Source organism: Bos indicus x Bos taurus, chromosome 6 (assembly GCF_003369695.1).
Source record: "Bos indicus x Bos taurus breed Angus x Brahman F1 hybrid chromosome 6, Bos_hybrid_MaternalHap_v2.0, whole genome shotgun sequence".
Classification (NCBI taxonomy): Eukaryota; Metazoa; Chordata; class Mammalia; order Artiodactyla; family Bovidae; genus Bos; species Bos indicus x Bos taurus.
Window position 1 is genome coordinate 88,033,290 of NC_040081.1, and position 25,350 is coordinate 88,058,639.

Sequence of the window (25,350 nt, forward strand, 5' to 3'; positions counted from 1 at the left end):
ATATTCATTCTGTCAGGCCCTTTTCTCATGCTATGACTCTTTCTTTCTTTCTTTTTTTAATGTTTATTTACTCATTTTATTTTTTGGCTGTGCTTGGTCTTCATTGCTGCACAGGCTTTTCTCTACTTGGTGGTGAGTCCAGGCTACTCTCCGGTTGTGGTGTGAAGGCTTATCACTGTGGTGGCTTCTCTTGCTGTGCAGCATGGGCTGTAGAGTGCATGGGCTTCAGAAGTTGTCGGCTCATGGGTCATAAAGCTCAGTCTCAGTAGTTGCGGTGCACAGGCTTAGTTGCTCTGTGGCATGTGGGCTCTCCCCAGGTCAGGGATCCTACCCATGTCTCCTGCATTGGCAGGCAGATTCTTTACCACTGAGCCACCAGGGAAGCCCCACTATGACTCTTTCACTGACTATATGGAATAACAGAATGTTCAAGGTAGAAGGGTCCTTAACAATGAGTTAATCCAACTTGACCCATATGGCATAAAGATATAAACAGATATGTGTGTTCAAGCTTGGAGCTAGAAATTGACACTAACATGAATTAAGCTGCATCGATGGTAAAGAGTTGAGGAATTTGAAGAAAATGATTAGGAAATCTGAAAGAAGGTATAGTGAATTCTAGAGGCCCAAAGTAACATGAGGATAGGGAGACAAGGGACCCTCCTGCCATGGGAGATTTGGAGAGAGAGTCTTGGGAACTGGGACAAGCTGGCAATGGTGATCTAGTGTGGGTTTTATAATGTAAACTTTTTTTTCTTTGTTCCCTACAAAATTTTCAGCAAAGAATTTTCTTACTAATCAAGTGTTTATGGAGGGAGATGAGGGGACAATTGATATTTGGATTATATTACAATTTTTTGTTTGTATTCGAAATGCCTATATAAGTTCATGCAATCTGGACAATTTATTTTCTTACTTTTTAATGGGAAATGTATCTTCACAAGTGAATAAGTTAAATTGCTTACCATGTTTCAGTTAGTTAGTTTCATGCTTAATGGTCTTTCACTTTTCTACCCTTCTGTATTTTTTGGAAAGCAGTCCAGGGCCTTCACGATGTAGGATCTACCCCACCTATCCATACATACAGACATCCAAGTCCACAGTATAGTAGGAAGCATACTAAGAAAAGATTTTCCTATTCTTAAATTTCTCTTCAAATAGATCCAAATTTCCCTTGTTTTGGGATGACTTTGAGTTAAGTGTTTCTAGAAAGTCTCTGGAGAAGGCAATGGCAAGCCACTCCAGTACTCTTGCCTAGAAATTCCCACGGATGGAGGAGCCTGGTGGGCTACAGTCCATGGGGTCGCCATGAGTCCGTCGCGATTGAGCAACTTCACTTTCACTTTTCACTTTCACGCAATGGAGAAGGAAATGGCAACCCACTCCAGTGTTCTTGCATGGAGAATCCCAGGGACGGCAGAGCCTGGTGGGCTGCTGTCTATGGGGTTGCGCAGAGTCGGACACGACTGAAGCGACTTAGCAGTAGCAGCAGCAGCAGAAAGTCTCTATTTAAATACCGAGGCAATTATCAGATATTGTTGTTGCATTTTGATGCATGTGTTTCACTTTTTTTTCTAAGAGAAGGCAACCAAGAGGTAGTAATCTATCACAAAAAGGAGATGGCATAAGAGTTGGACCCAGAAAATGAACAGATGGAAGGAAACCTGATTTGGATGACTTTGGTGAAAAGCTTCAGGAATCTCGTTAAGTTTGGAGGGTGTAAGTTTAAGGGTATGGCTAGCATGACAAATAAGTGGGGGACTGGTCTCAAGAGAGATTTCATTTGTTTCAAAACTGTGCTTTTTCTATCGTGTTGAAGTGAATGCAAAAACAACGACAAAAGGGAAAAAGGCTCAGGTTTAATTCCCAGTTATATTTCAAATGAGGTATTTTTTCTCTTCTAAATGATCAGTACATTATTAGTATTTCCATATGAAGTACTCTTCTTTCTTTTTAAAATGATTTAATTCATTCATTTTTGGCTGTGCTGGGTAGTCCTTGCTGCACAGGCTTTTCTCTAGGTGTGGAGTCGGGGCCACTCTCTAGTTGCGGGGGCTTCTCGTTGCAGTGGCTTCTCTCGTTGTGGAGCAGAGTCTAGGGTGCACGGGCTTCAGTAGTTGTGGCATGTGGCTCCAGGGCCTTGTTGCTTTTGTGCGGGCTTTGTCCAGTTGCAGTGAGCAGGGGCTACTCTTCATTGCTGTGTGTGGGTTTCTTATTGCGGTGGGTTCTCTTGTTGCAGAGCCTGTGGGCTCAGTAGTTGTGGCTGGTGGGCTCAGTAGTTGTCATGCATGGGCTTAGTTGCTTGGCTGTATATGGGATCTTCCTGGACCAGGCGTCAAACTTGTATTGGCAGGTGGATTCTTGTCCTCTGTACTAGCAGGGAAGTCCAGAAGTAATCTTGACCATTCTCTCTTTAAACTTCTTCCATAAAAATGGGAAAGCATTGAAAAATTACTGAAGCTAGTTTCCTATTTACTTAGAAACTAGATTCTTTAAGCCATATTTATAACTCTTGGTTTAAATATTTGCGTTTACTCCCATGCCAGATTCCTTTGATGATTAACTAAATATGAGTTTAAATGCAAACTAGTACTGCCACTATGGAGAACAGTGTGGAGATTCCTTAAAAAACTGGAAGTAGAACTGCCATATGACCCAGCAATCCCACTGCTGGGCATACACACCGAGGAAACCAGAAGGGAAAGAGACACGTGTACCCCAATGTTCATCGCAGCACTGTTTATAATAGCCAGGACATGGAAGCAACCTAGATGTCCATCAGCAGATGAATGGGTAAGAAAGCTGTGGTACATATATACAATGGAGTATTACTCAGCCATTAAAAAGAATACATTTGAATCAGTTCTAATGAGGTGGATGAAACTGGAACACAGAGTGAAGTAAGCCAGAAAGAAAAATACCAATACAGTATACTAACGCATATATATGGAATTTAGAAAGATGGTAATGATAACCTTGTAAGCGAGACAGCAAAAGAGACACAGATATATAGAACAGTCTTTTGGACTCTGTGGGAGAGGGAGGGAGGGGATGATTTGGGAGAATGGCATTGAAACATGTATAATATCATATAAGAAATGAATCGCCAGTCCAGGTTTGATGCAGGATACAGGATGCTTGGGACTGGTGCAATGGGATGATCCAGAGGGATGGTATGGGGAGGGAGGTGGGAGGAGGGTTCAGGATTGGGAACACGTGTACACCTGTGGCGGATTCATTTTGATATATGGCAAAACCAATACAATATTGTAAAGTAATTAGCCTCTAATTAAAATAAATAAATTTGAATTTAACAAAAAAAATAAAGAATGAAATGAATTATTTTCTAGGAGTTTTAATGTGTTATTGAAATAGCAGACCCAAATCAAGTGTTTAAAAAGTAAATTTGAATGATAAAGAGGATTTGGTGTCAATCTCTGGAAACGTTCATTTTGTTTTAACATACTAATTTATATGCAATCTTTTCCAAAAAGCAAACACATACAGAAAATTACAAAACAAGAACAGTGAAACATTATTAAGCCAGATCCAGAGACAGAAAATCGGCAACCCCAGAAGCCCTTTCCCTGCTATACTTTTCCAGTTTCTACTTCCTCTTTCCTCTCCACTATCTTGACTTGAAAATATATAGTTAAATATTGTCTTTTTCAATTTGATTTGAATAAAACCACACTATATATTAAAAAAGTAATAAAAAAATAAAAGCTTCAAAGAAGAGAATTTTTAGAAATAACTAACAGATATGTAGTTTTATTCTCAGTTTAGACCATACCTCAGAATTAATCAAAGAAAACTATAGGTATCCTTATTTTGGGAACTTTGCTTATTAATTAAGATTGATTAAGATAAATTTTAAGCAGATAATGTTGAAAATTAAATATTTAAATTTCTCATACATCTGCTAATTGTTCAAAAGGATACACACATGGAAAATGCATTATCGTACTATACGGAAAGATTCGGGTGTTTTCAGTTTTTATTTGAAAGCTATGAGATTTTCATTAAATATAGGAATATCAATTTTAAGTTTCCAGAATCATAATGAATTTAATTTTTTGTTTTCTATATTACCATTATATTTCAATATAGTATTACAGTACAAAGTAGGTGGAGAAACTAATATTCTTTTCATTTTTTAAATAAAAAATATGCACAAAGTATATGTGTGAATGACAAGGGCCTGATTTGGGGAATTAGTAACACAATTATGTCCAATGGTAAGGACTGTGTATTTGATCAAGTCTTCCCAGAAGACGCATTTTAAGGAAAAGGCCAGGGTTTAATACTGACTTCAAATAAAAGATGCCATAATTTACCCCAAAAGGCATTATATTTTTATTTAGAAAATTATCATAGTTTCCTTTTTCCTTTTACAATATACATTTTCAGACTTTAAAGAAATGTTTTTCTCCAGTGGAAATAATTCCACAGGCAGATATTAATTTATTTCTGTTCAGCTATGGCCAGAAAGGCATGTTTGGCTCCATTCTTCAGAACTCCCTTAAGCCATTAAAAAAAACTTTTATCAGCTCTAGCTAGCCAGCTATCATCTATATGTGTATTATACATCTCTGTCATGTATCTAAATATCTATCACTTGTTTTTCTATTATCTCTTCTTCTGTGCTTGATTACTTAATCAGTATCCTGAAAATAAAATAAGATCATAGAAAGTGTATTTCTTGTATCATATGACTGAATAGGAAAAATAATGCTTCTCTTAAGTACTTACTAGTCTGTGTGCTTGTATGTGCCATAGGGCAACATGACTGACAGTTTTGATTGACTCAGTTATTTAATTAAGTGCAATATCTGGACTGACAATAATTGGAGCTAGAGAAAGCAGTATCAGAGAAAGTAAATTTTCCTACTGATTGAAATCCATAGTTCTTCATCTTTAGAGCAAAAAGGCAGAGAAAATAATTTTTCAGAGGTAGAGATCAAATCTTGGGTGGGAAGAATAAGCAAGGAACTTTGAAAAAACATTTTTGAAAAATTATCTTTGTTTTGCTTTGTTTTTAGACCCCAAATTTAATTTATTCTGAAATTTAAAATAACATTAAAGAAAAGCATTGTGACTTTTTATTAAAAGAGAGAGAGGAAAAAAAAGTGTGAAATAGGGATGGAAAGAATATGATGCCTGGTAAAGAAGATCTAGAATTCTTATAACCACTAAGGGTGTAATCAGGCTCAGCTTGTCTTGTGTATATTGTGATGGCTCCAGCCGTTGTGCCCATTTTCTTCCCCATGCCTGTTTAATAGAAAGCTTCATGGGCAATATCCACATTTCCTCTAAGTACTTTGCTCTAGGGACTGAATCACACGTGGGCCAGAGCTGAGATGAAAATGTGTATCCATTTTAGTTGTCATTGTTGCTATGGCTTTTCCTTAATTTGCAACCAAAACATCAGCTTTTTCAGACAGAACAGTTTCAGAAAAATGAAAAGACATTGAATCACTCAAGTGTGTGTATGTGTACATCTTTCATTATTTATCAGTTAAAGTATACTTTGAGTTAGTAACAATACAATTAAGAGCTTAACTTTTTAAAATTTATTTTTAATTGAAGAATAATTGCTTTACAGAATTTTGTTGTTTTCTGTTAAACATCAACATGAATCAGCCATAGGTGGCTCAAAGATTAACTCTTTTAATATATCTTATTTCCAAGCTAAGTTATTGATCTGGTCAAATTTTTGAAAATATTGAAAACTAAAATGTTCAAATAGTAAATCACAGATAGAGAACACAGTAATGGTACAAATCGTTTAAACTCTTATGTAAAATTTGATAAGGTGTTTTACACAACTATTGAATTGACCAGGTCTTGTGGAAAAATCAGTTCCAGATGGCAAACATACACAAGGGATTCAGTCAAACAATTTTTTGGCAAGAATGCTATGAATTTTGTAATCACTTATGAACCAATGAAATACAAAGATGAGTCTAGTTAATAATCTACAATTATTGGCTAAAGAAGTATATTAGTGCTGATTTCCCTCTATCATACTATCTTTTCTATCAACCCCACAAAACTGGCACAATGAAGTGGGTGACTTTTATTTCTCTTCTCCTTCTCTTCAGCTCTGCTTATTCCAGGGGTGTGTTTCGTCGAGATACACGTAAGAATTCTAGTTTTCAATTATTCAACTTTTCTTTTCTAGACAAGAATGTTTCAGTAAACCTTGAATCATTAATGAAGAAAGTTTTCCTTTAGCATTTATTTTTAGACTGTTACTATATTTTGTATTTGTGAACCCTTAGGAAGATACCTTATTAATGTATTTCTAACATCCCAGGTGAAAAAAAAAGTGAGAATTGTTTAGTAACTGTAATTTCCTATTGCACATGAAGGAGTTTCTGCAGAGTGACTTAAACTTCACAAAATATAGTTGAATATAGAATTTAAAAATCCAAGTTTCCAAAGACCTGTTTGCTGTACTTTAATTTATATAAAAAATACAAAATTTGTGATTTTAATCTTATAAATAGAACTTGTATTTATATTTTCCATTTTGGACTATCCTCTCAGTTAATAGACACTGCAAGAGCATTAGATCTTATCCAAGTTTGAATATAAAACTATAAATATGTAATGACTTCAATGATTTTTCAAGTAGTATCATTGGTGATTAAATAACTTTTCTGCTTAAATGCAGAAGAAACATTTAATCATCATCTTAAGATTTTCTGTAGGGAATCAGAGCTCAATATCTTGGAGCAAATGAATACCCAAGTCAAATGGAGAGAAACATAAAAAATAATATCGTAACTAGTTGTTTCTTCAGAATTTAAAGCAAATCTTTTTTCCCCCCATTTTCCCCTCCAGACAAGAGTGAGATTGCTCATCGGTTTAAAGATTTGGGAGAAGAACATTTTAAAGGCCTGTAAGTTGAAATACTGAAGAATCAAATTTAATGTTTCTAATAGTGTTAGTTGCAATTTTGAAGTCCTTGTAGTCCCGTCATCAAAGACTGTAGAACAGTACTCTCCAGTAGGATTTTCTGCATCAGTGGCAATATTCTGTATCAGTGTTGACTAATATAGTTGCCATTGGCCACTGTGGCTATTGAGGACTTGAAATATGGCAATTGAAACTGAGGATCAAAAATTTAAACAGTATTTAATTTTAACTTTTTCAAATATATATTGTCATTTGTGGCTAATGAAAACTGTTTGGACAGTGTAGATCTGGAACTCTTATATAATCTACATGGTAGAAAACATTTACTATATGACTCCTTTCACAACTCATTTACTAAATTCTTTACCCAGCAAATATTTCTGTGGTTTTTTGAGACAATTTGAATATTTTTTAATCTAGTAAAAGGTGAGGAAATAGCTTGTTTTTCAAAGTCTGTCTCATCCTATTGCCTGATTAAATAAGATATTTGTGTATGTATGTATGATTTTTGTTTTAAATAGTTGAAGGACCTGTCTATTCGTCTATTTAGAATGCATTTTGCTTGCTTGCTCACATAGATGATGTGATAGTATGCATATATTGACCTGCACACACATATATTTAAACATGGTGGAAATATACATCCTTTTTTCTTAGAAAGCCACATATACGTGGTTAGGCCTCAGAACACAGCTGACGTCAATAGGATCTCTGAATAATCATGAGAAAGGTGTGTAAAATATAGAACATATACAGACACTATTTGTTTTCTAACATGGCAATCTAGTGTATATTAAAATTTTATTATACTACATTTTTCTGTGTTCTTTATTTCAGGGTACTGATTGCCTTTTCTCAGTATCTCCAGCAGTGTCCATTTGATGAGCATGTAAAATTAGTGAACGAACTAACTGAGTTTGCAAAAACATGTGTTGCTGATGAGTCCCATGCCGGCTGTGAAAAGTCACTTGTAAGTATATTCTGGTTTTGAATAGTATTTCTTCTGTAACATAATCTTGAATGTTTAAAAAGTAAAAATATCTCATTCTAGTTTTCTCAATTATTATCAAAGACTATATTTGTAAGCAACACTCAAAAGTGCGTATAGCATTTCTTTGATGATAGAGATGTTCTAGTGTACTCACAGTTTTAAAAAACATTGCTTTACTGAAACCACACACAAAAGTCATAGTGTTTTTGGAAATTTTTTATTTTTAGAAGTTTCTTTTTTAAATTTAAAGTTAAATTTCTTTTAATAGACACTAATAATGATAGGATAGTTTTTACCTTGTTATCTAGATAAAAACAACAGTATGGCTATGTATTCCTTGTTTTAGGGATATTCATATTTTTACATACAATAAAAAATCAGGACTTTGAACTTGTGATATTTTCAGATAGATCTTTAATACAAAGATAGGTCTATATTTCTCTTACCACTTTATATATACCTTTCTTGGGACAAGGCAATTTTTTGTTTATCACAGAAGGCTTCCTTCTTGTTTTTCTCTATATGTACTTCTGCCTCAAGGCAGAATCAGTTCTTTAACTACCCACAATAATATTAAATCAGTTCTAATGAGGTGGATGAAACTGGAGTCTATTATACAGAGTGAAGTAAGCCAGAAAGAAAAACACCAATACAGTATACTAACGCATGTATATGGAATTTAGAAAGATGGTAACAATAACCCTGTATACGAGACAGCAAAAGAGACACTGATGTATAGAATAGTCTTTTGGACTCTGTGGGAGAGGGAGAGGGTGGGATGATTTGGGAGAATAGCATTGAAATACGTATAATATCATATATAGAACGAGTCGCCAGTCCAGGTTCGAGATACTGGATGCTTGGGGCTGGTGCACTGGGACGACCCAGAGGGATGGTATGGGGAGGGAGGAGGGAGGAGGGTTCAGGATGGGGAACACATGTATACCTGTGGCGGATTCATTTCGATGTTTGGCAAAACCAATACAATATTGTAAAGTTTAAAAATAAAATAAAATTAAAAAAATAATATTACTCTAAATATGAATTTTTAAAAATATATTTTAAAAGAAATTAATAAATTTTGTCTTGAGCCTATTTCCCCTGAAGTTATAATTACTTTCATAATGAAAATTAATTGATACAGAAAGGATTCATTTAATGGGCTGTGCATTGAGGCAAATATTTCTAGAACAAAAAAATTATACTCTAATGCAGTAACAATTAATATATAGTAGATTGTGTTACTATAACAATTGTATATAGTAGATTGTGTTACTCCTCAGTTTTGAATGGTTTCTACTAAAAATTTGGACCTCTCGAAAAGGAGCAGATCAAATGAGAATCTATCTGAACACTGTCTTCCCTAATGTGAATTCATTGCTACTAACAGGATAATTTCCCTTGAGTTTTTACTTTAATGATTTCTCTCCTGGCCTTTAACCTCAGGTGGAAACAGGAGTTCTGTTCATTCCTTAAAGGCATTCTTTTTGCCCTTCTGTTTTATCCACTATAAGTAATAGTGTGACACTTAATTCCTATGGTAATCACCCATAGATGGTCAAATCAAGGGAAACTCTCTAAATCTGAGAAAAAAAAGTGGATTTTTATATGACATACTAACCAAGGTTCACCAAGATACTAATTTCTTGTACTATTCTTTGGGTATAAGGAAAATAAAATGCTGCTCAGCAATTTGAAGCCTGCTCTCTTCCATGCAGCACACTCTCTTTGGAGATGAATTGTGTAAAGTTGCATCCCTTCGTGAAACCTATGGTGACATGGCTGACTGCTGTGCGAAACAAGAGCCTGAAAGAAATGAATGCTTCCTGAGCCACAAAGATGATAGCCCAGACCTCCCTAAATTGAAACCAGACCCCAATACTTTGTGTGATGAGTTTAAGGCAGATGAAAAGAAGTTTTGGGGAAAGTAAGTAATCAGATTTTTAAGCTTCAAAATTAAAAATTATGAAATATGTCAAGATTCACTACAATAATTACTATTATGAAAATTATTATCAACATTAAGACTTGAAGTTTTTGTTCTAATGACAATTTTCAAAGAAATAGAGTATTTATTATGTGTAGTAAATAACATACTACAACATTCTACATGATGAAAAAGTTGATCAAAGATCTTTTGCAGAACAGGATATGATCTATACAAAAATAACTGAAGTTGACATGTATTAAGATATTATAAAGATATATATTTAGCATTCTCAGAATTTATTTCAAATTAGTCAATAACATATCACTGAAATTAAACTATTTTATGCATGCGTGTATACTTATATGTATATATGTGTGTGTGTGAGTTTGACCTTTTCACTGACTTAAAGAATGACAAAGGCAAGTTCATCATTTGCAAATTGAGCTTAATTGGTTGATTAGAAGTCTTTGAATTGGCTCTGGGGAGAAGGTAGATTACAAATGTTCCTGCCATGCATTTGTTCCTGCTATAGAAAAGTGACTGTTTTTTTGTTTAAAAATTTAGATACCTATACGAAATTGCTAGAAGACATCCCTACTTTTATGCACCAGAACTCCTTTACTATGCTAATAAATATAATGGAGTTTTTCAAGAATGCTGCCAAGCTGAAGATAAAGGTGCCTGCCTGCTACCAAAGGTATTCTTCAGAAAGAATAGAAGAACCAATTCATAATCAAATCTCAGTTTCGGGACATCTTATGGCTAAATTTAGGAAACTGAAGCTTCCAGCAGAAACTTCTTTACATGGTTTAAACTCCTACCTCTTTCCCCCAATCAAAGAATTTTTCACCTTTTTTGAAGGGCTATGTCTTTTTAACTAAGGGCTATGTCTTTTCACCTTTTTTGAAGAGCTATGTCTTCCACTTTCCTTTTTCTAATAAGATTTGCAAAGTGGATCTGGTAGAGGGAACTGGTTTGTATGTATCTAAATATCCTGCCTCTTTCTATAGTGCTAGTTGCTATAGTGAAATGCAGAAACTCATTTTTCAAATTGCACAGTAAGAGGACACCATTTTTGTTTCTCTTTTCATGAGGCTTTTTTTTGGGGGGGGAGGGGAGAATTCAAAGTGGGGGAGAATTTAACTGCATCTAGAAGCCTAGGTTTATTGATTTATCCTGTAAATATTTACACTTCATTCTCTTTTCTAGGGAGTTTATTGATGTTATGGGAGTTGTGGAGGAAGGATTAAAATGCATTACGTGCAAAATTAAGAAGTCAGCAAAGTTCTATTCCCTTGGACATTAGTGTACACTGTTCTACTTTTCCTTTTCATTCCCTTTTCCCTGGCAATACCTCCACGCTGGTTCTTAACCACCTGGAGGTTCCACTATGACCAGACTGACTTTTCCTCTTTCTATAGAACAAAATAATTATTTGCCAATAATGAATACTTGGGAATTGAGGTTTAAATTTTCTCTTTAAGATTTAATTTGGCAAAGTCTCATATTTATCATTATGTATTAGATTAATCTTGGAGGAGGAAATAACAACCTATTCCAGTATTCTTGCCTGGAGAATCCCATGGACAGGAGAACCTGGCAGGCTACAGTCCATGGGGTCGCAAAGAGTTGGACATGACTTAGCAACTACACATTAGGTTAATCATTTCAGTTGTAATGCTGGTCTATTGGGGTTTGCTCAAAAGGTTAAATCTTGCTACTGTCAGAGATAATTTTGACTTACGTAAACCCTATTTCCGGAGAAGGCAATGGCACCCCACTCCAGTACTCTTGCCTGGAAAATCCCATGAATGGAGGAGCCTGGTGGGCTGCAGTCCTTGGGGTTGTGAAGAGTCGGACACCACTGAGCAACTTCACTGTCACTTTTCACTTTCATGCATTGGAGAAGGAAATGGCAACCCACTCCAGTGTTCTTGCCTGGAGAATCCCAGGGACGGGGGAGCCTGGTGGGCTGCTGTCTATGGGGTCGCACAGAGTTGGACACGACTGAAATGACTTAGCAGCAGCAGCAGCAGCAGTCTCATCTGAGCTCCAGAAGGGGTGGTCTGTACATAAATTTTCTTTTCTAATGTTCCTCAAATTATTTCTTTTTGCAGATTGAAACTATGAGAGAAAAAGTACTGACTTCATCTGCCAGACAGAGACTCAGGTGTGCCAGTATTCAAAAATTTGGAGAAAGAGCTTTAAAAGCATGGTATGTTAAATTTAGTTTGCATCTTTTTCATGATGTAAATGGATGGTTCAGTTGACAAAATTGTGCATCATATGTCATTTTACACAGTGCTTTCACGTACATCTTTTTGGTTGTCTAAAAGGTAGACATTTGATAGAGATGAAAACCAGAGCATCAAAGACAATTTGTCATTATTTTTAACCTTTTTTTCCCTAAGTAGTCAGAGAATTTAGACGACAACTTTTTTGTTCTTCCAGGACAGGCGTTTAAACTTCCATGTATTTTTAACGATTGTGATCTTAGTATAATAATCCACTGTTTATATAGATCTATAGTCAGGGTCTTTGATCTAATTTTATCTCTCATCCATCCCTCCAACCAATTATCGGAAGGTGTCTGCTTGTCTTTTTATGTTCTGATAACTAATTTCAGTCATCAAAGTTTCTTCTTATTTTCTGGTAGCACCAGTTCTGCTCTTAATCTCTTGTTTTTGCCTGGGCCTCTGTTTGGATATTATCAGCTAGCTCTGTAAGCATCCTTCAATATTTGGACCAAGGAATCCCTTTTGCGACCCCCTGCCATCCCCACCACCAATCCCTTACTTTCTAGTCAACAATAAATCAACATTGGGCAGAAAATCAATTGAAAACAGACATTTTGGAAGCTGTCAAGAAACTGTCACTTGAACTATCTTGCCTGTCATCCCTACCATCAATAAAATCACTAAACAAAACAACCCTAACATGAAATGATACATAGTTAAACAGGGTATGATTGGTTTTGGGGAAGTGTCTTTTATCTGATTTCAGTGACTGAAATGATTTGAGAAAGCTTGTGGATGTTAGGTTTTACATCTTATCAATGAGTACAGAGATTATGCTGAATCAATTTCTTGGTAAAAGTATGCTGAATCAAAACTCTCTAATTTTTGTAGAAGTTAACAAAATTTGTTTTCTCAGAGGCTTTTAGAAGTCAGGAAGAATGTACTTTGGTTAATAATTTAAAAAAAAAGGAGTAACTGGAATTTGTATGGCATTTCCCAGTTCATAAAATGCTTTCATATAGATTATCTCATTTAATCGTCACAACAATGCTTTGACTTAGCATGTTGTGACTCTGTGGGGACTGAAGCTCACAGAGGCTAAGTAACTGGCCTAGGGTCTCATGATTATTAAGCTATAAAGCCAGATCTGGAAGTCATTCCTGGGCTCTAAACCTGGGGCCTCTCAGCACGTTACCTTTTTTAGAATCCCTCTTTGATTTCTGTTTTTATGAATTGCTGGACTTTTAACCTCCGTATGTACTGCCCTAAGGAAACATTTTGCTCTAACATTTGGTTCAGAATTATCATTAAAATAAGAGCTAATATGTCTTACAAATTATTTCTGTGTGTTATTTGAGCCTAAATTTTCTAGTTATGTGTAGTATTTTCCTAATGCTTTCACATAAAACGTTGTCTGTTAATAATATTTTGATGGGAGAATTTTCTTTTTAGGTCAGTAGCTCGCCTGAGCCAGAAATTTCCCAAGGCTGAGTTTGTAGAAGTTACCAAGCTAGTGACAGATCTCACAAAAGTCCACAAGGAATGCTGCCATGGTGACCTACTTGAATGCGCAGATGACAGGGTAAGGAATCCTCAGTATGCTTTATGGTAACATACTTGCTTAAGTTGGTAGAATTAGTTTGTTTAGCATAAGAACAACTGAGAGCGGTTTGAGATTATTTTCTCTGCTGGGTCTACTCAATCCTTTCCCTGTTTCCCTTCCTTCTGCCCTCCCTCCCTCCCTCTTTCTTTTTTTCTCTCTGATATCCTATTCACTAAATGATCTAATAAACTCATTTATAGTTTGTAATCCCTTTCATTCAAATTCTGAGATCAAATTCTTAAAGCTGAAGTAGGACAGTCACAAAGGTAGATTTCTAAGATTTCTTGAAGAGGTGGAGGGAGTTGGAGAAAGGCTGGAACCTGAAGAGAGCTTTGGAAATTATGTAATTTTCCCCTCTATGTTCTCTCTTAATTAACACCCTACATTAAAAATACAAATATTTGGAATGATATCTTTTTTTTTCCCTCAAACTGACAAAATACAAGAATCCTAACCTCTCAGGACACTTTCTGAAAACTTTAAGGCAGATATTTTACATCTATAAGTAGAGTCTGTGACCATGATCTTGACTAACTTTTCAAAAATCTCCAGCACTTTATTTGGTTATTTGGTTTCAAGATGCCTGCACTTAATTTGGGGGGATATTTAGAAAAACACTACTGAGTTTTAATTTAAAAACTTAAGTGTTTTAAAAGTAGGTATAAAGTTAATAAATAACTGACATGAGCCCCAATTAAGACTAGTTTTTTTCCAATCATGTTTTAGTAGTTCTATCTGTGCCTCTAGGCTTCGCAGCACAGACTGAAAATGTTCACAGAAGGCATATCAGTATAAGTATGGTCTTAGAACACAATGAATGTGTTCTGTCAACATAGTAGACGTCTGGGGAGGAAGCACAGGAATGTCAATTTACACTGAACACTTTTTACCTACTTGCTTATAGGCAGATCTTGCCAAGTACATATGTGATAATCAAGATACAATCTCCAGTAAACTGAAGGAATGCTGTGATAAGCCTTTGTTGGAAAAATCCCACTGCATTGCTGAGGTGGAAAAAGATGCCATACCTGAAAACCTGCCCCCATTAACTGCTGACTTTGCTGAAGATAAGGATGTTTGCAAAAACTATCAGGAAGCAAAAGATGCCTTCCTGGGCTCGTAAGTGGATAAGAAATGATCCTTTCATACTTTTATATGATCTCAGAATTTAGGAAATTATTCTAGGCTTTCCCTTGGAATTGCTACAATTTTCACACTGCCTGCAATGTTTCTTTATTCTTTCCTCTTCTGGTCTTTAAACATTTTTGGAAAAATTGATTTTAAAAAATTGTCATAAAATAATACATGCTTATGGCAGATGCTCTATCAATAGAGTACAATGTAATAATAAAAATTTATTTTTACTCCCACCCCTGACTCCTTAGGAATATTTCTGGAAATACATGTAGAAATATTTTGTTTACATGTAAATTATATATATTATTCATTCATGCCTTCATTCAAAGTGTATTTCTAGAACTTATATATGTGTGAATATATGTAATACATCTTTATGCCTCTATATCTATCTGTCTATCTATCTGATGCCAGCAAAGAACTATAAAGTATGGAATCTGTTACCAGGTGCTTTAAAATGAAAATGAGTCAGATTTGGTTGAAAAGACCAGAGTCCAGTAGCATGCAAGGCAGCATATAATTAAATGACAAAATCAATGATTATATAAAATCAGTAAGTGTGGTGATAAACTTTAAATTTTTATTGCTCAATTATAGTATCCTGTGCACTAAATCTTTTATAAAATTACATACCCATAAAGAATTTATTCATACAGAGAAGAAAAAAATTAAGAATATGTCTCTAGTTATCTATCAGAACATTTTTGAAGTGTAGTCCAAATTAGACAAGATGTACCTAATAGTAACAAGTGTCATTCATTAAATAGTATGTGCCCAACAGCGTGTGTTTTGCATAGATTACATCATGTATTTCTCATAGTTCACCTTCTGAGACACACTATTATCATCCCCATTCCACAGAGGAGGAAACCAAGGCTTAAAAATTGTAATAAGTCACCTAAGGGGATATAATAAAGCAAGTGGTAGAGTCAGGGTTTGATAGCTTTAACTCTGAACCTTCAAGCCCTTAGTCCTTGACTGCACCCGGCTTAGTCTAATTCAAACCTTTAGGATATGATTTACATTTATGGTTAATTATGTGGTTTTTCTTGCTCATTTGTCTAACAAAATCTATTTTATTGTCATCTTAATTAGGTTTTTGTATGAATATTCAAGAAGGCATCCTGAATATGCTGTCTCAGTGCTATTGAGACTTGCCAAGGAATATGAAGCCACACTGGAGGAATGCTGTGCCAAAGATGATCCACATGCATGCTATTCCACAGTGGTAAGTTTCTGGAAGGAAGACATATAGCTCTTTGGTTGATGATTCCAATAACAGGAAATAAAAATGATGCCAGATTATTATATCATGCAATGTAGATCTCTTTTTAAGATGATTTCAGTTCTGTGCCTGTAAACATTATAGGAATAATAACCTTCAATAAAAAAGAAAGTTCGAAGAGAGCACTCTCTTAATTTTACATAATCTTGACCATGCATTTTTTTCCTTTTTAGACTCCTGAGAACAAAATAAGGCAAATTTAAATGTTAATTAAAAGAAATTTAACATAGATATAAAGGTTAACCTGTTTTCAAGTTTTATTAAGTAATCAAAAATTAGTATCTTAGAGAAGATGGTGAAATCTATTGACATAGAATATTTTCAAATCTCTTTTGAAACAGTTTAGGAATGGTTTTGAAAGAAATTAAATAAGGAGAAGAAATCTGCTTCAAGAATTTTTAGCATATTTAGCTATGCTAAAATTTTAGCATATTGGAAAAGACCCTGATGCTGGGAAAGATTGAAGGCAGAGGGGGAAGGGGGTGACAGAGGATGAGATGGTTGGATGGCATCATTGACTCAGTAGACATGAGTTTGAGCAAACTCTGGGAGATAGTGAAGGACAGGGAAACCTGGTGTGCCGCAGTCCATGGGATCACAAAGAGTCAGTCATGACTGAGCGACTGAACAACAGCAACAGCAAATATTTAGCAACTAGCTCATGTTTGAGATATTTAGCACTCAGTACATAGAGTGGTTTTCAAACTTAAGAATCAGAGGAAAGTCATTTTTTCCTCTATCAAGAAACTAGTTATATGCCAAGTACCACACAAGATGACCAAGACGAAATCTGTTATCTTAGAGAGCTCGGGATCCAACTGCAGAGATGGCTTAATAATAACAAGTATTTATAATTATAATATAATATAATTATAATATATTTATAATTACAAGGTGGTTTGATGCTTTAGTCGCTAAGTCATGTCTGATTCTTGGAACCCCATGGACTGTAGCCCACCAGGTTCCCCTGTCCCTGTGATTTCCCAGGCCACAATACTGGAGCGAGTTGCCATTTCCTTCTCCAGGGGATCTTCCTGGGATCAAACCTTCTCCAGGGGATCTTCCTGGGATCAAACCTTCTCCAGGGGATCTTCCTGGGATCAAACCTCCAGGGATCAAACCCAGGTCTCCTGCACTGCAGGCAAATTCTTTATTGACCGAGCCACCAGGGAAGCCCATAGCCACCGTTTATTAGGTTTTTACTGTATCCCAGGCTCTGTTTTAATTTCATGAGCTCAGGAGGTTTACAGAGTAATTCTCTGAGGTGAGTATCATTTTCATCTCCATTTTAGAAGTGAGGGTTCTAGAGCTTTGAGATGGGAAGTAAAGTTGAACAACTAGAAAATGAATCAGATGACCTGGCTTAAACACTAGGAGTTGCATTCCAGAGTCTGAATGTTCTTAATCACTTATACAGTCTTACCAAATAAACAGTTTGGACATATAATAGGTTTGGCATCAAAAAGCTATTTACATGACTTTGGGCAGAGAAGAGGAAGGATCTCATTCTACCAAAAGGGTGAAAAACAACCTGCATCTGGTCCTCATATAGAATGTTATAAGCACAATTCTTTTCTTTTTCAGTTTGACAAACTTAAGCATCTTGTGGATGAGCCTCAGAATTTAATCAAACAAAACTGTGACCAATTCGAAAAACTTGGAGAGTATGGATTCCAAAATGAGTAAGTATATTTGCTTATTGGCTAATTTTTCTTGTTCATTTAGTAAATATTTAAGATGATATTCATAGACCACCTATCATAGAACTTTTAATTTTGAAAGTAAAGTCTTATTTCTAATCACTCTCCATCAAGAAAGACAAGAGAAAATGAGATAAAATAGTTGATGGGGTGAAGAGCTTATATTTGAGGACAGTTTAAAAAGTTGGGCTCATATCTGGGAGGAAAAATATCAAATATTGGGTTATAGGAACTGAGGATGCTGTTTGACAGTTAAATAGTTTATGAGTGAACAAAATAAAAACAATGCTTTACAGAGCAGAAAATAAGTCTTCAGTGGCTGTAGCTCAATAAGGTGATAGACTAATGTTCTGATTAAATAGAGCCTTATCTGTGGAAGTTAAGACAGGAAGGGGCACATCATTTAACTGATATTTACTTTTCAGCTGACACCTGTTACCACTTTTTTAACTATAGGTGCTTGGAATAACATTGAACAAGATACAGTCTCTTCCCTTGAGTAGATTATTGTTATACATTGACTTTCACTAGTGATTAGCATTCTTAGTAAATGATTATTACATGCTAGATACCATGTCAGGCTGATTGTATACTTTGTTTCTTTTCGTTTAGTCCTTGCACCATCCCTTTTGAGTCAGGTGTATTTCCTTCTGTTTTATAGGTGAGAAAATTCATCCATATCTTTCAGATTTAGGATAGTGCTGATGTGTATTAAGCTCTCAGTAGGTTTTATTGAAAGAAAGAAGCAATTAAAAGTATTTTAATGTCACTGAATTATGATAAAGTAAGCCACTTTCCTAAGATTATATAGCACAGGTGGGATCCACAGCTAGGTTACTTAGTTGCTCAGGACAAGGTCTTCACCCACATTATTCCGCCCATGTGAAGATGAAGACAATTTATGAGTGGAATAGGTCTTCCCTGGAAACCATCTTGGTGGATTTTGGCTAAGTGTTCTCTGCTTGACCTGATGTGTTAGAAAAAGAGTTTCTTGTCTGACTGAAAATGCATGGATTATGTTGTTACAGGCTCATAGTTCGTTACACCAGGAAAGTACCCCAAGTGTCAACTCCAACTCTCGTGGAGGTTTCAAGAAGCCTAGGAAAAGTGGGTACTAGGTGTTGTACAAAGCCGGAATCAGAAAGAATGCCCTGTGCTGAAGACTATGTGAGTCTTTTAAAATAGAGCTGTCAGTAAGGATGAATTTCTGTCTTTGGATGTTGACAAAGCTTTCAGAAGCAAGTGAAAGTGCTTGCTTTCACTTGTGTGTGTGTGTGTGTGTGTGTGTGTGTGTGTGTGTATGTGTGTGTATTGTCTATATGGCAGTGGCAACCAGGATTTGGTTGCCTATATTATCTTGACCATCAGAGGATTTAAATAAGATTCCAAAAGTGATAAATTGTTTTTAAAAAATTTCATGAATTTTTAATGTTCCATCCTTGAATTTTCTCAATTTTTACTTTTTTGGGTTTTTTTCCTTTAATGTATCAGTATAAGACTATTTCTTCCCTACTCCAACACATATCTCAGGACTTCTCTTAAATTATGCAATCAATTATTTTCTCAAATATATTATTCCTAAAATGTAGACATATTTAATTGAGAAGATTTTTCAAAGTCCCTTTTTACCTGTAGTTCTAAAGTAAACTGTTGCCTCAAATCAACCTTGGATTCAATGTTGTGAGTTAAAAGATAGAGTTTGTTTTGGTCCAGTGGAAGGTAGGAGTTCCTGGAAAACTTTTCATTATGCTTTCTTTGAGCTTCTGTGTTCTTGCCTGTTTTTAGCTGAGCTTGATCCTGAACCGGTTGTGCGTGCTGCATGAGAAGACACCAGTGAGTGAAAAAGTCACCAAGTGCTGCACAGAGTCATTGGTGAACAGACGGCCATGTTTCTCTGCTCTGACACCTGATGAAACATATGTACCCAAAGCCTTTGATGAGAAATTGTTCACCTTCCATGCAGATATATGCACACTTCCCGATACTGAGAAACAAATCAAGAAACAAACGTGAGGAGTATTTCACTACTCTTTGTGTTGGTAATCTTGATAGTGAGAACTGTAAACAAGCAGCTTTCTCTGAAAGAGTGATTATAGACCCAAAGTACAGAAGTATTGGCCATGTTAAGCAGATAAAAATGTCAAGAATAAAATGGATAGTCTTTTGTTTTCTTAGCAAAAGAAAAAAAAAACAAACCTCGTCATCTTGCCTACAAACCATTCAGAAGAATCTTGTGGGATAAAAGCTGCAGCAGAATTATATCTTAGGCTAGTTCAGTAGAATAAGCTGAACAATTAACTGATGCATTTTTGTAGATAGCAAATTACTCAGTAGAAATCATACAAGAATTTAATTCTGGGCATGAATAGTTACTTTCAGTTTGTTCTGTATCGACCTACAGATAAGGCAGCCCCTTAAGATCTAACTTTTGAGAATGGAACTTGGATTAAAAAACATCTGTCATTTCGAGTTCAGAGGCTTGATTCCCTTGATTCCTTATTGCTGTCACAAGGGGTTATAATTGCAAGAAATTTAGCAACATGAAGTTGTTATTACCTCTGGTGGCTTTTGATCATGGAGCTAGATTTTAAAGTAATATTGTGCCCATATGACTCTTTCTCTAGCCCTATTGTCTGCAGATGTCAAAAAAAGAGAACCACCAGCTCCCTTGAGTTGGATAGTTTTATTTCCTATGGCCTCTATATTATTAGGGCTTCCCTGGTGGTTCAGGACTTAAAAACTCTGCCTGCAATACAGGAGACCTGGGTTCAATTCCTGAGTCAAGATTGTTATTAACTTTGAATGGGGTGGATTACAAAATACCAAGAAAAATATTCTCAGATTAGAAACTTTTTAAATGGAGTCCAGGATAAGTAGATTTTTAAAAATTATTTTTAGCTCTTAAATTTATACAATTCAATATGCCATAACTCCCCAAATCAGATAACATACGAATGCAATGACATCATCTTTTCCGGTGATTTACTAAAGAACCATTGGTTGAGATACACTGACACTACAAATGTTGAGCAATTTACATTGATTACTTAATTTGATCCTTCCACCAACCCTGTGAAGGTGGATTTTATTCTCATTATGCAAGTGAGAATATTGAATGGCAAGCCTGGGCCTCAAATCCAGAGCTGTCTGGCTCTAAAACTTAGAATATTTAGCAGAACTGCTACCATTCTTACCATCTCCATTTTTATTCAGTGAGTGCATTTCTTTCTGTTTTTTGTTGTTTTTATTCAAATGCAGTGCACTTGTTGAGCTGTTGAAACACAAGCCCAAGGCAACAGAGGAACAACTGAAAACCGTCATGGAGAATTTTGTGGCTTTTGTAGGCAAGTGCTGTGCAGCTGATGACAAAGAGGCCTGCTTTGCTGTGGAGGTACTGGAGTTGTTTATCTTCATTTTAATATGTCTAATTTCCTTTGCTGTTGCATTTGAGCAAGCTAGGGGTTAGTGGTTTAAGTACCTGAAAGAAATTATGTGTGTGTGGAACAGGAATCTTATTCTTCGTACAATTGTCTTACCAAATGACTGAAATACTCTTTTTTTAAAAAAAAATCTCTTGTTGCACTGTAGTTGTGTTTTAATATTTGTTCTGTTTCCAAAGTTGTATGTTTATGAATTTAGACAGAAATATTTCTAAAGCCTGAAATCTTTTGGTAGAGAGAGCATCAAAGCAAAACTTAATTTAGTTTAACATTTTCTTGAAAATGGTAATTTGTGATTTGGTTGAATATGAATAGTTGATTTTATAGGTTACAGGGGAAATTTCTATTTAAATGTGTGAATCATTTAATATTTCCCCCTAGGACTTGACAGTATTTTATTCCTCAGGGAGCCTCCTTCTAGAGAGTCTAGTTCAGTTCAGTTCAGTTCAGTCGCTCAGTCATGTCCGACTCTCTGCAAGAGAGTCTAGTACTGAACTGTTATTGAAGGATGTGATATATGAAAAATTACTTTGTAATCACCAATGGCTGTATAAATGTTACTTTTTAAAAATCCTAACAGTCGTGCTAATATTTCCCCCGTATCTGTCATTTCTTTGTATTTAGGGTCCAAAACTTGTTGTTTCAACTCAAACAGCCTTAGCCTAAACACGACACAACCACAGGCATCTCAGGTAACTATACTTTTCTGTGCTTAATCACTCAGTCGTGTCCGACTCTTCGCGACCCCATGGACTGCAGCCCACAAGGCTTCTCTGTCCATGGGGATTCTCCAGGCCAGAATACTGCAGTGGGTTGCCATGCCCTCCTCCAGGAACCATACTTTAGATTTTTTAAAAAAACTAATTATATAGGGCTTCCCTGGTGGCTCAGGGGCAAAGAATCTGCCTGCCAATGCAGAAAACGTGGATCCCAATCTCATATGGGATCCAGGAAGATCCCATATGCTGCGGAAACTAAGCCCGTGCACCACAGCTACTGAGCCTGTGCTCTAAAGCCTGGGAGCCACGGCTACTGAAGCCTGTGCACCCTAGAGCCTATGCTCGGCAGCAAGAGAAGCCATTGCAATGAGAAACCTGCACATTGCAACTGGAGAGCAGCCCCTACTCCCTGCTAGAGCAAAGCCTGAGCGGCAAAGACCTGGCACAGCCAAAAATAAATAAGTAAATAGAATTATTTTTAATAAGTAATTATAACGCATGCATGCATGCTAAGTCACTTTAGTTGTGTCCGACTCTTTGCGACCCTATGGATTGTAGCCCACCAGACTCCTATCCATGGAATTCTCCAGGCAAGAATATTGGAGTGGGTTGCCGTTTCCTCCTCCAGAGAATCTTCCCAACCCAGGGATTGGATCTGTGTCTCTTTATGTCTTCTGTATTGGCAGGCGGGTTCTTTACCACTAGCACCACCTGGGAAGCTCCTAGTTATTAAAATAGCAAAGATCAACTGATTAATGCCAGTCACTATTCTAAACTCATTATATATATATATATATATTATATATATGTTAATATATATATACTTCTTTAATTCTCAAAACAGTTGCCTGAGTTGAAAACCATTATTATTCCCATTTTGTAGATGAGAAAAGGATAGTATAGATCAAGGCATAGGTTAAGTAATTTACCCAAAGACCATCCAATCAGTGAGAAGTGGAGCCAAAATTAAAAATTCACACCAGAGCTTGAGAATTAACCACTATCTTGTTCTGCCCTAATGTGACACGGAAGACAGAGTCATTCTACTAAGTATTGGCTCAGCAATGGGATCCTATAGGTAATAAGCCGAATTGTATGAAAGTGCATTTTCATACGTACAAAAACAGTTGGATAGCAATGATTTCACATGGTTCAACCAAATAGCTCAAAAACAAATTCATTTCATTGGCGAATATGAGAGGTCTACCTTGTGTGAACTTCTACTACAAGTAAATAATTTGCTACTAAGTTTCCAATGTGTCAAGATGCTAAGTCTTAAGAGGATTTCTCTTATGACAAAAAGGCTCACTTTAAAACTTAGATGTTTGAACATAAATAAATGTGTTTAACCCATTTTAGTATAGTATTGTGGGGGAAGTTAAAAAATAGAATGAACTTCATTTTTGAAACAAGTTGCCCAACTGTTCTTTTTTTTGTTTTTTGTTTTATTTTTTTTATTTTTTATTTTATTTTTAAACTTTATATAATTGTATTAGTTTTGCCAAATATCAAAATGAATCCGCCACAGGTATACATGTGTTCCCCATCCCCATCCAACTGTTCTTTAGCATGAATTATTTTTATATTTTTCAAACTGACTGTGATGTTTATTCCACTATTAGATTTTAACTTGCTCTTTGCCTGTATGGTAATACTTATATTTTGTGCATTCAGGACAGGAAACAGCTTCATATCTTTGCAAATGGGGCATTTCAAAATGTGACTTGTTTCAGTCTGAAATGGCAAGATTTTCTTCCTAGAGGTCTAACTTTGAGAAGACAACTTTTTTGTTTGTAATTAACTTAGGTAAGAAGTAGGTGTCAGGTATTCCCTGGTGATCCAATAGTTATGATTCTACATTTCTACGGCAGGGGACACAGGTTCAATCCTTGGTTAAAGAACTAAGATCACTCAAGCTGTGCTGCATGGTATGGCCAAAAAAGAGTAGTTGTTAAGTAAATGACTCTGAGAATTCATGATGAAAAACTGGTGTTATAATGTTCAACCCTGATTGACATCATGACGAAGAGAGGACTTTATGAACCTTATTGCTCTGTCCTTTCCCCTTGCCTGGCAGAAGAATTCAACTGCCATGAGTCTAGGACAGGCTTGAATTGTTTTCATTGATGGAAATAGAAAGACAGTCTAAGCAATCTGGCATTCATTTGAATATATTTGAAAAAGCACATGCCATTTTATAAACAGTAATTATATTTATCTTTTGTTTTTCAGCCTACCCTGAGAGTAAGAGGAAAAAAGAGAAATGAAAACTCAGAGCTTATTCATCTGTTTTTCTTTTCTGTTGGTGTTAAACCAACACTCTCACTAAAGAACGTAAATTTCTTTAAATATTTTGCTTCTTTTGTTTGTGCTACAATTAATAAAAAATGAAAAGACTCTAACATAACTGTCCATGAGTGTTATTTTTCAAAGATGTGTTGCCATCCTGAAAATTGTGGTAGGTGCTGTAAAAGTCCCACTGTTCTCTCTTTCCCCATTTCAATGGAGGACTTCTAGTTCCTTATGGGTTAATTCTATAAAAGAAACATTAATACTGTTCTGAGTTGTGAATTCTAAGCATTCAAAGTAATGTTTTAACATTATGATAATTCTGGATAAAAGAATAAGAACTGTGGTATAGGTAAAGCATATACTGCTACTGCTGCTGCTAAGTCACTTCAGTCGTGTCCGACTCTGTGCAACCCCAGAGACGGCAGCCCACCAGGCTCCCCCGTCCCTGGGATTCTCCAGGCAAGAACACTGGAGTGGGTTGCCATTTCCTTCTCCAATGCAGGAAAGTGAAAAGTGAAAGGGAAGTCACTCAGTCGTGCCCAACTCTTAGCGACCCCGTGGACTGCGGCCTACCAGGCTCCTCCGTCCATGGGATTTTCCAGGCAAGAGTACTGGAGTGGGGTGCCATTGCCTTCTCTGAAGGCATATAAAGCATGGCTTTTGCCTATATACTAGGGCTGAATAATAAATGTGGAGACCGAGACAATAGAGATGATTGCAAGGATACAATAAGTCCTCTTGTATCTGCAGGGTATAGATCCCATGATTCCCAGTGGATGACTGAACTGCAGATATATCTTATATATACTGCTGCTGCTGCTGCTGCTAAGTCGCTTCAGTCGTGTCCGACTCTGTGTGACCCCATAGACGGTAGCTCACCAGACTCCCCCGTCCCTGGGATTCTCCAGGCAAGAACATTGGAGTGGGTTGCCATTTCCTTCTCCAATGCAGGAAAGTGAAAAGTGAAAGTGAAGTCGCTTAGTCGTGTCCGACTCTTCGCGACTCCATGGACTGCAGCCTACCAGTTTCCTCCATCCATGGGATTTTCTAGGCAAGAGTACTGGAGTGGGGGTGCCATCGCCTTCTCCGCTT

At 36.1% G+C, this 25,350-nt stretch overlaps 1 protein-coding gene across 1 annotated transcript; it reads left to right on the forward strand.

Moving 5' to 3' along the window:
- The first annotated feature begins 6,005 nt into the window (after window positions 1-6,005).
- Window positions 6,006-24,368, forward strand: ALB (albumin). The gene is made up of 15 exons (XM_027544723.1): window positions 6,006-6,142; window positions 6,850-6,907; window positions 7,762-7,894; window positions 9,634-9,842; window positions 10,410-10,542; window positions 11,963-12,060; window positions 13,535-13,664; window positions 14,590-14,804; window positions 15,918-16,050; window positions 17,692-17,789; window positions 18,836-18,974; window positions 19,593-19,816; window positions 21,066-21,198; window positions 21,872-21,939; window positions 24,199-24,368. The coding sequence occupies exons 1-14, from the start codon at window positions 6,064-6,066 to the stop codon at window positions 21,911-21,913; spliced, it is 1,824 nt and encodes a 607-aa protein (XP_027400524.1). The 5' UTR covers window positions 6,006-6,063; the 3' UTR covers window positions 21,914-21,939; window positions 24,199-24,368.
- Window positions 24,369-25,350: the final 982 nt, after the last annotated feature.